General features: G+C 45.9%; 1 protein-coding gene across 1 annotated transcript in view; it reads left to right on the top strand.

Annotated features, from left to right (window-relative positions):
* The window catches only part of SRCIN1 (SRC kinase signaling inhibitor 1), a 185,932-nt gene extending 175,268 nt beyond the window's left edge, over positions 1–10,664 (top strand). The window contains exons 19-20 of the mRNA XM_084804718.1: positions 3,790–3,930; positions 9,821–10,664. Of these exons, the coding sequence (XP_084660844.1) occupies positions 3,790–3,930; positions 9,821–9,955 (276 nt within the window). The 3' untranslated portion in view covers positions 9,956–10,664. The remainder of the gene's footprint in view (positions 1–3,789; positions 3,931–9,820) is intronic.
* Positions 10,665–11,158: the final 494 nt, after the last annotated feature.

An 11,158-nucleotide genomic window follows, 5' to 3' on the forward strand; every position in this document is an offset into this window, starting at 1 on the left:
GTCTGGCCTGCCTTTTCCTAGTCAACAGAGTGGTGCATTCTGCTTGCTCACTTCCAGCTTCCAGCTCAGGTCACTAATCTTAGAGAGTCCAGAGCCCTATGCAGGTGTTGGCCTGCTCACGAGTAGGGATAAAGTAAGTTGGGGGACTTGGGCACACATGTACACCCAGCCCCCAGTGTTCCCACATGCCAGGTACCTAGTTAGACCTTCATGTGTTGCACAGAGTTCCAGAGTTCTCGTGATTGCAAACCCTGCCTTAGAAGGATTTCTACATGTGAAAACTCTGGAAGTGCGTTCAGCTGAACGCATGTACAGAATCCTCTTCAGAACTTTGTGCTCCACATGAGAAGGTCTAACCAGAAGCTGGGCGTGCGGGGACACTGGGCACATCCCTGCACACTTTAGCCCTAGAAACACCTGACTGGAATTCAGGTATGCCACCCATGGCCTTCGCCTGACTCTCATTTGTCTATTTTAGGGGTATATTTGTGGCTTGTCCATTGCAAGTTATTGTAACTAGGGAGGGATGAATCTGACAAATTCGTTTTCCCTCACTTTCTCATTGTTCCAACCTTAAGTTTTGTTTATCCCAAACTTGGGGAATTTTTCCAGTTTTAAGTTTAGTTTGTTGCAGATATTGAGAATAAAAAGGACATTTATGTGAAAATTTGTACACGTTTTTGTGCATGTCTCCTATGATATATTAATTTTGGCTTATACACATTTTTTGTCATTAATTTTCCTAATATAATGCATTTTTAAATGTTATTTCCCCTAATATGTGTATTTTTGTCTGCAGTTTTAATTGGAGAGCTCTATTAGTTTGCATATTGATTTGGAAGTGTGAAATTAGGCAAGTTTGCATTAAAATATGAATGGAAAAAATGTCTCCCCCACCCCTGGTTGTAACCTATGCTAAGCTCTGGAAAAGGTTAGGATTTTAATCCTTATTGTTATTCCTTGCACATTCACACACCCCTTTCCATCAAGGGAATCTATAGTCTTCACAAAAGAAACCTGTGACCTGCATAGAGTATGCAAATCAAGCATATTTTTGCTGGTCATCAGATGTGCTGGGAGCTATGCATTAAAGCTCTCTCACCTGGAAATCCTGTTCCATCTGCTAAGCCTGGGCTATTGAGATCTGCCAGGCATTGTCTAAGGGTTAGAAACTTGCTTTAAAACATAATGAAATCTGAGATCCTTAGGATTCTGAATGCTCCATCCAGTGCTGTTTTGTTATTATTATAATTATTATGCAGTTGAAATTCAAAGGGTGTGGAATTGCAAAATGAACAGAAGCAGTCTTGATGGTGCTTTTAGGCATAAGAGTGGCACTCAACTTACAGGTTGAAAAAATTGTGGAAGAATGACATAGACTTGAAATTCAATGCAAAAATCAATAATACTCCAAAATGTACTGGCTCAGTTTGGACAAAACGCTCAAACCATGGCTTATTAAACTAGCTTGTTTAAACAAGAAATCATATTTAACTTCAACCACAGTTTAGGGCTTGGCTGAAACACTAAACTGTGGTTAATAGAAATGGGAAGTGAAATCTCCAGTCTCCTCATGGCTGCACCAGAGGTGGAGAGGGGAGGAGGGAGTGTGCAAGCTGCAACTTATTCTCATCATGTTAAACTATGGTTTTGTGCAATGTCTGAACACCACTGTCTTTCCAGACCTTGGGAAAGAAACATTTCTACTCATTTTCTAACCATAATCATACAGCTATTACTTGCGGGATCAATGCAGGCAGAGAAGAAAGTGTGACCTTTGACTCAGAGCTGAGTATTAAGCTCTTGCATGTAGCCCCACGTTGCCCTTTAACCAGCATCCAGAGCACTGGGGAAGGTTTCCCATACTGACAAATAAATGTGGCTCAAGAACAGAAGCCCCAGTCTAGCAATCTCAATCCGTGTGCAGTAACTTAAGTTTCCAAATGTGGATCTGCAGAACCAACTAGATTCAAAAGACTGCATCCAGCATGCATGCTGTGCCTCACCCACAGAGGGATATGCATGTGCTCCAAGCTGGGAAAAGGCTGTGCACAGATAGCAAATGCCTAATGCATAAGAACGTGTGCGGGCTGCTGAATGGGAAGCCCTATAGCTGGAAAGACATGTGGTAGCTGATGTGCAAGTCTGTTGCTGGATGCAGTCGTTTGCACCATGCTCAAGAGTGCGTTCAAATCAGCTGGTGAAGAGAATGCAGTATGACAGAGGCCTGGTTGCTCAGTGAGTGTGTACCCTCATCCTATGATCGTCTCTGGTAAACAGATTGAGCAGGTTTTTGCAGTGCCTCAAAAACCTGCAAATCTGTATGATAGTAGATCAAAAGAAATGAGTACCTGTGCTGACCACAGGAAATGATGGCTGTCCAAATGATGATTGGCCATTTTCAGCCTTGGCTGCAATCCTGTGCACACTTACCTGGGAGTAAGCCCTGTTGAACTCAGTGGTGCTTACTTTTGAGTAGACATGGGTAGTTCATGGTTGCAGCCCCCTTTCTTAGCACTCCTGCAGGGCTAGCCCTGGCACACTAAGGGATGAGGAGGTTACCAGCGAAGGCAGGAATCGATGTCTGAATGGCACAGCAAGATGGTTTATAGTGTTGGCCATCCTTGTGGGGAGCCGCCATTTGTACTGTGTCACGCAATAAAGTACTGTGGGCTGACACTGCACATCCAACTTAGCTGGACATTTCAGGAATTTTGGAGGATGGAGAAACATCCCTTTTCCTCCTGGACATGAATGGATACATTATAAGCTTATGACAAGCCTATCAGCTTTGGCTGATATTATGGTCTTATTAATTTGGCATTTATTTAGGCAGTTTGCAATTGATTAAGTTGTGATTTTAATGGTATTAGCACATTTTTCAGGCCCCTTGTGTGGGGGAAGTGGGGAGGGGGAGGTGGGACTAAAAGCATGATTATTATGCACCACAGAACTGCCTGTGGGAAGCAATTTCTGCATCTGTATTACATGTGCTGGATCAGGGCAAATGTGTGGAGAAACCCATATGCTAAAAATAAAATTTTAAAACCCTTCTTTATTCTTCTGTTTTCTGCTGTTCAACTATCTGGTTTTGACCTTTCTCTGATCCTTCATTCAACTCTTTCTGCTCCCTGAACCTCTCGTGCATTTCCAGACTGGCAAAGAAAGTGGGGGTGAGAAGAGGAGCAAAGTATTTTTTAAAAAAACAAATCTATTGTGCTTTGATTGAGATAGTGCAAGACTCCTATTCTGTAATTTCATGAGTCTCTAGGATCTGGAGCAAATGGTTCTTTTTCTGGCAGGTCAAAGGGCCCCAAAGCTATGATATGCTCAGTGGGGTAGTATTGGTGGGTATTTTGCTTGCCTTCAAAACTTGCTTGTACTTTGCTGCAGAGACTGAGGTCATGCGTACAGTACAAATTTAAGGAGATTTGACTGCATGAACTACCTCTCCTCCAATAGAATACTAGCAAGAGGTAAATAGCTTTTTCAGCTCCTCCATAGAAGCTGAACTGTGTGTCAGAATTCTCCTGCAGACAGATTCTTCCTGAGCAGCTGGAATGTTCTGGAATATTCCACGGCACCATAGCAGATCAGTCAGTGCGGGCGGGGCAGGGGGGCAGAGGAACATGCATTTGGCAGGAGACAACAGGGGCCAGCCAGTTCATTTCATGAAACCATAGCAGCAGAGCCAATGACAAGCGCTTAACCTATTATTTATGTAGGCCGTTAGGAGCCTTGTTCTTTAGCCTCTCCCCAACATGATCCTTTCATCTGTTCTTTCTCCAGAGTGGTGGTGGTGTCTCGATTCCTGCCATGAAGATGGTCAATCCAGCATCACGTCTGAAGCAAACCCAGCAAGGCAGCCCAGACAAAAGCAAACACATAAAGCAACGTATGGAATACATGCGCATCCAGGGCCAACAACAGGTAGTCTATCTGTAGGTGGCCACCCCACTGTATTGTGGGAACACTGGGGTGCAGACAGGCTGAGTTAGGATCCCTTCATTTTTGTATTTGGGCAGAGGCAAGTGGAGGTTTGGCAGGAGGGACTTGATCCTGTCTCCTGGGGGATGGGGGGCGGGGGGGCGAGGCATACCTGCATCTGCTTTGAATGCAAATTCTTAATGGCCCTTTTGAGAGCATGCTCTGGATTTGGAGTGCCGTTTTAGACATTATGGCCGTGAGTACATCATCTTCCTGCCCATAGCAGCCACAAAAGCTGGACACCGCTGGGTATATCCGTATGAAGGGCTACGTATTTGTATTGTGGCGGAGACAGTGGACGTAGAGGAGGGAGATGGGGGTTTACTATCCATAGGCATACATATGACAGAGACCGAAGCCAAATCTGACAAAAATGAATTCCCCATTTGTGTGTTGTGAGGTCAGAATAGAACTCACATCCCCCGCAAATGTAGGTCCCATTCCTCAGCCGCTGAAGTTCCACGTGCGTGCAACTTCCAGGAAAGCCTCCTGGAAACCACTACTCTGTAAGGTTAAGACTTTCCCCTGCCCGATTATGACCACGAGCCCACACACTTGGTTGCTCACCTTGCTGTTTTGTTTTGCTTGGCGTAGGCGAGCACCTGCCCTTGAGATGGCCGTGTTTCAAAACATTTAAAGGTGCTATCCAGCACATTAGCAGAGGCCCTCTTCCCTGCCAGGAAAGGGGGTGGTATGAGATGTGATGTGACCGGATCCATGTTCACTCCCCATTTCACCACACGTCCATGTGTGTCTGCCCCAACTCCTTCCCTGCTCATGGCACACACGCAGAGAAGAGCTGCATGTTCAGCAGAGAAAAGATGAAAGAGGGACGCGTTGTGGGCAGGGGGAAGAGAAAGGAAAACGTCCTGGTTTGCTTGACCGCTTTTGAATGGATGGCCCTAAGGAGCCTGCTAAAGAATTGTAAGCGTGCTCATGCGTATGTGGAGCTGTTTTTTCCACACGGACTACCTCATTCGTGAGGGAGGAGGACAGCTCCATGGATACATTCCCTTTGCATGTGCAGAGCTGTCTTCTCCACTGAAGCGCATGGTGCTGCTTACATGTGTGGGACCTCTATGTGCATATGAGGTTCTGGCTAGTGGTAATGGATTATCATGGGACTAGGACACCAGACACACCTCTACATTATTAGCAAGGCCCTCTGGAAAAGTGTGCAAATGCTTAGAGGGTGCCCCTCCCAAAGGCCATCCCCATAAGCGTTAATGACCCAGCCTGGGGGTGGTCTAGGGGGTGCTCTAAGAAATCTAGTAGGCATGGTTGGCTGTAGGAAGGTCCGGTCAGGTCTCAGCAACTCTGTGTTAGATTTCTTGGCTGGAAGATGAAAAGGAACAGGTTTCAGCAGTTGTAAAAGATGCATAACAGTTACTTTGGAAACACTACTTTTTCCTCATGGTTCTAAAGTGCAATCTTGAGCTTTTACAACAGGACTAATGTTGAATAATAATAATAATAATAATAATAATAATAATAATAATACCACCACCACCACCACCAGCACCACCAATAGATACAGCCAAATATACTTTCTTTTAAACTGTAAATATAGTTTATATAAATTACTGCTGCACTTCATAAACAGGACTGATAAACATTTTGGGTTTTGTACACATGCAGAAATCGATGCACTGGCCCTGAACCCACATCTTCAGTGGCAATCTTTCTGTGAAAACGGGCCTGAAAAAATGCCCCCGCACCCTAAGTTTGGTGCCAGGCAGGGATGCATGGATTGTGTAAAATCCATTCCATCTGTGTTTCATGGATCATCAGGCACCTTTCGTTCCACCGTCCGCCCATCCGTGGAATCGGATGTTTTTTGTTTCCGAATGCAAGTGAGGCACTCCTTATGGACAAGTGACCTCCCCATATGCAGTAGAACTCTTTATTCCCTCTGAGTGAGTGAATGGTTGTCATTCACACTGGAGGGCTGAGAGGAAAACCTGCCCTCTTTCCCTGATATTGGCCTGGCCTCCGTGGCTAGGGAACCAACCACAAGGTGCACTGTGGTCGCCCTGTGCAGATGTTTTATGTCCCTGAGGGGTCCTTGCCACTTACCTTTTCCGCGCACCCCCCATCATAATGACAGACTTTGATAATTGTACCATAATTGTAAAAATGTGTGTTACGATTAAGTAATTTATCTGCAGTTCTCCTGTGCCACCACATTGAAATGAATGGAAGGTGCACATGAGCCCATTTCGTTCATTTCAATGAAGCTTGAGTGGAGAACTATCCAATGGTTAGACATTAAAGGCTTAATATCGAAGCCTTTGCACCTGTACTTATTGCAAATTGCCATTATTATTTATTAGAATGTATTAAATTATTAGTAGTAGCAGTAGTATTAGCAGTCCTCTACACCATTTTGCACATTGATACGTCTAACAGAGAGCCTTTTGGCGCCTTAAAGACTAATAGCGCAATCTCATACATGTCTACTCAGAAGTAAGTCCCATTGAGTTCAGTAGGGCTTACTCCCAGGCAACAGGGTATGGGATTGCAACGTTACTCATTTATTGTGGCATACGCTTGGGTGAAGTAGATGGTGCCACGAGATTCTTGGTGTTTTTGTTTTGTCTTTTAATCAGATGGAGGGCCAATCCAGATGTTACATTAATCGCACTTGTCAATGGCATGTTAATGGCTGTTGAGGCCACTGCACTTGGGAAGGGAAGGCTTACTGCTTCCCTCTCCAGCTGTAATCCTGCCAGATATTGTCCCTGCACTGTAATTAGCAATAGAAAAAAGCTCCCAATGGTGCCGATGGGAGCTTTGTTTCTGTCGCTAGTTGCAGCACAACGGGAGGACTGGGAATGCGGCTCAAGAGGGAAGGGTTAAACCTCCCCCCCCCATGCTGTGGTCCTGATGGAAAAGTGGGGGGGGGGCTAGGATTACATTTTTAAAACTCTCAGACATGGCTGCAAGCCACACAATAAACATAATCCCTTAAGACGCTTTAAACTCAGCTCGGTTGTTCCTCAACATTAACTTGTGCCCTGTTCTGTCTCAACATTAGGTCACTGGCCATTTCAGATGTCTACATTTTATATAAGTACATGCAGCTGTGCATTGGACAGGGGTGGTCCCCTATTCCCTATGGAAACCCTATTCACTCGCTGTCCACACTCCCTGCCCTCAGATTGCCGGAGTGCATTAGCATTGGTTGGGGTCTTAATGGTTAGGCCAGTACAGTTCAGCTGGGTTCACACGCTTCTGTGTTCTTGCCGACGCTAACAGTGTGCCCAGTGGCTGGCCAACTTTCTGAGGCCACAAAGCAAGGTAACAACCGTCGGTTTTTCATCCTTTAAAGCACAACACCATCTTTACCTGTTCCTCTCTTCCTTTGTTCCTCAAGACTTGACTCCCCCCGCCCCTCCTGAAACCCTTTTCTTCTTCCCTCCCCTCTCGCTCTCCTGGCACATTTGATATGCTGGTTCATTTCCCAGAATTCCCTGATGCTCCTGGCTTTTTTGTCATGCCAGATCTGTATGATGAATGGCAAAGTCCATGGACGCCTCCTTCCCCACGTTCCCAATCTGTCTCTGTAGAGGACCCTTTGTTTTGCTCATTCTGTGGTACATATAGACACACACAAGACCACTCCACCCTCCCTGAAAGTATGACGGAGTGGTCGGCTGGCTGTGAACTTTGCAGTCTGTTTTGGGACGTGCCTTGTGAGCAAAACGGGACTGTCGCTAAAAATGCAACCCCCACAGTTTCTCCTGCACAGCCCTCTTCACCTCAAGTTCATGCATCTGAATACTAACCGCAGTCCGAAACCCTCTGCCACAAAGCACAGGTGCTGTTTGCCTAAGTGGTAGCCGTAGAACATTTCTCAAGATTGGCCTTCTCCAGGGCTATTTCCATGGGTCAGTTGTACAGTTGTATTGCATCTGCATGCAGCTGCCCTAGGGGAATTTGCCCGCATGACCGAGCTAGAGCTGAAGCAGGGGGTTGAGATGGCAAGCCAGCTGGGGTGTTCTGCTGAGGCCTGGGAGCTTCCCGTGACATGCACGTCCCTGTCTCCAAAGTATCAGTTGCTTCTTCTTGGTTCCTTTTGCATCAAAATGGCAGCAGTAGTAGGTGGTGGTATAACTGCCACAGCTGGCATATTTTAGAGCAATTCTGATGTAGTCCTTTTCCTCCACTGTGGAATATCCTTGGAGGAACAGACATGGAGCGTGAAACCTTCAGCCCTGGGGGTCTTTTAAGAGCAGGTTGGAAAAACACCTGCTTGGATCACTTTAGGACATTGCCTATATCTGTGAGACAGGAGGACTTCTTAGGGTCACCTCCTATCCTATGTTCAGGGGTGGCCATCACTGGAGATGTAGGTGGAAGGGTGAGTGTTAGGTATGGATTCCTTCTGCTGCCAAGGGGTTGCATTGGATTTTGACCATTAGAGGGCCCTTCCAGCTTAATGGTCTTTGGTTCTTTAGCAAAGAGCAACAGGCAGGCAACTGGAGTCCTGTCTGTTCTTGCTCGTGGATCTTTTGGGCAAAATCCACAATGATTTTCCATTGCAAACAACATAATATTCACATGTATTCCCCTGTGGAGGGAAAACACAATGCCAGAATCAGGTGTTAGGCAGGGACCGTTGGATTAAAAAAATGGCTGGCGTCTAAGCTAGGGGCCGCGGTGGCTTAGTGGTTAAGACGCTGAACTGCAGACTGGAAGGTCGGCAGGTCAGCAGTTCGAGACCCGAGTGCTGCGTGACGGAGTGAGCTCCCGTCTTCAGTCCCAGCTTCTGCCAACCTAGCAGTTCGAAAGCAAGAAATTGCAAGTAGATAAATAGGTACCGCCTCGGCGGGAAAGGTAACAGCGTTCCGTGCACCTCAGTGTTCAGTCATGCCGGCCACATGACCACGGAAGCGTCTTCGGACAGCGCTGGCTCTTCGGCTTAGAAACGGGGATGAGCACCGCACTCTAGAGTCGGACACGACTGGTTGGGGACACCATTACCTTTTTAGCGTCTAAGATATTTATCTAAAATTTTCTTAAAATAATCATAACAAGAGGAAAGCCTGCTTGCTCATTATTGCTTTCTATTTTATTCTCACATACCTTTCACACCTATCTTTCCCCTTCCCCCCGCCCCATCCTTTTGCAACTGTGAGAACTAAAAACGTAACACGATTTGTCATTAAAAATGAGCAGTGCTTCCCTCTCTCTGTTCCCAATCCAAATTCCGGCTTGCAAGTTGAGGACACACCCCAAAACAAGATGGCACCCATCGAACTCTCCAACATAGCTGAGCAATCAAACAACAGTCCATTTGGGGCTACCTCTGATAAACAGCACCTCTGCGGTAACCTGCATTCTGTCCTTCCCTTGTGCTGTTCCCCAAATTTCCCTCCTGCTCGCCTTAGCTAAATAAATATTGTCGTCGTTCTAACATGGTGTCCATGGCCACAAACTAACATTTCAATTCTTGTCCCTCCCCATCCCCTTGCCCTCCCCTCCCTTTCGTTGCTTGCCTACGTGTCTCCCCCTCTGTCTCTCTGTTTATTTTTATTTTCTTTTTACTACCTCCTCTAACAATCACTCCTTCCCTTCGTCCAGTAAACCTATAGAAATCAGCTCATCTTGTACTCTGTTTTTGTCAAATGGACCTTTTGCCTCAGGCCTAGCCAATGCTACTGCTTCTAATAGAAATTTTCCTAACCAGTCCCCAATCTGTCCCTTTCTCTCTTACTTTCCTTCTCTCTCTCTCACTCCTTCAACAAGAAAATGTTTGGTTTCCCCCCTCCTTTTTTCCTTTTCCTCCCTCCTCCTTCTTCTTTTCCCTGAATCTTGCTTTTCTTTCTAGGCCGCTAGATCAACCAAGGACCCTTGCACGATGAATGAGACTTCAAGCCCAGTCTCAGAAAAACCTACTTCGGGCAGAACCTCCATCCCAGTCCTGACTTCCTTTGGGTCACGGAACTCCTCCATTTCATTCTAAAAGCTCCTTTACCAACTTCTCATTCAGTTGTTTTCCTGTTTACTGCTACTGGGGGGACTGGGGAGGGCTTGCATCTCTCTTTTTGGTTTCCTCCTCCCCAGATCTTACTGAGGCACCTAGAAAAGCCCCTCCCCTTAGAGTTCCTTCAAAATGGCCACCTGTGGTCTCACTGCCCCCTCCAAAATGGCTGACCCACAGACTTGCTTCCTGCTCCCCAAAAGGTCACTTTCTGTATCACAAAGTGCTCCAGAATGGCCAATTTACTATCTCGTACCCTTTTCCAAATTGACCAACCTATTTATTCTTTTCCTTGCTATGATATGGCTGACCAGGTGTTTTCTGTTTCTCCTCAGAGCTCCCCCTCCCCTCGTCCCACTCTCCACCCATCCCAGCCTCATTTTTCTACTCTGGTAATTTATGTTCTTCATGTATAAAGAACATTAAGAATTTTTGCCAGTTCCACAGACTCCAAGCAACGAGGACGCTGGGCAATGCTCATCTTTGCTATTCCTTTAAGGGGGTGGGGGAAGGGAACATATAGGAGGGACGGGGAGAAACCAGTTTCTGAAGATGCCTCAGAACCCCATGGACATTTGCTGCTATTCACCTTTCCTTACATTTAAACAAAAATAGTTGTAATTAATTGATTAACGTGGATCCTTGTAGGTGTGTGCAGAGTCATTCATGAATCAATGGTGTTTTGACTTTGGGGCATGTGTGTGCTTCCATTTTGTGGGTTTCCGTTGTTTACTTGCTGTATCAAAGACTGTTTTGGAGTGGGGGGTGGGTATGCCTGAGTGTGCGTGTATCACAAACTGATATATCTGCTTTTTCTTCCAAGCCATTGGTTTAAATTTGGAAGAAGAACAAAGACTTGAAAAAGCACTGAATGTTAAGCCTGTAATAATGCCCCCACCCCATCTTCTCAACCATGCAGAAACAACCAACTGTTAAAATAAAGGGGTGGGCAGGGGGGTGGGAAGGAGACTGTTATAAGATGGGACACAGCCAAAGTAGGCAGCAGAGGGTTTACCTGAACAATGTTCAGAACAGGGTCTGAAATCAGAAAGTCATGCTTCCTATGAAATTAATCCACATAATGTAGCACTTTAAATGTCTGTTCAATTACCATATATGTGAGAGGGGAAGGATCCCTCAAAACGTGTGGAATACTAAATAGGAGGCAGAAGTCAGGGAGACGAG

This window comes from Heloderma suspectum, chromosome 6, assembly GCF_057233095.1.
Source record: "Heloderma suspectum isolate Gila_16-S chromosome 6, 16-S_ref, whole genome shotgun sequence".
In the NCBI taxonomy this organism is placed as follows: domain Eukaryota; kingdom Metazoa; phylum Chordata; class Lepidosauria; order Squamata; family Helodermatidae; genus Heloderma; species Heloderma suspectum.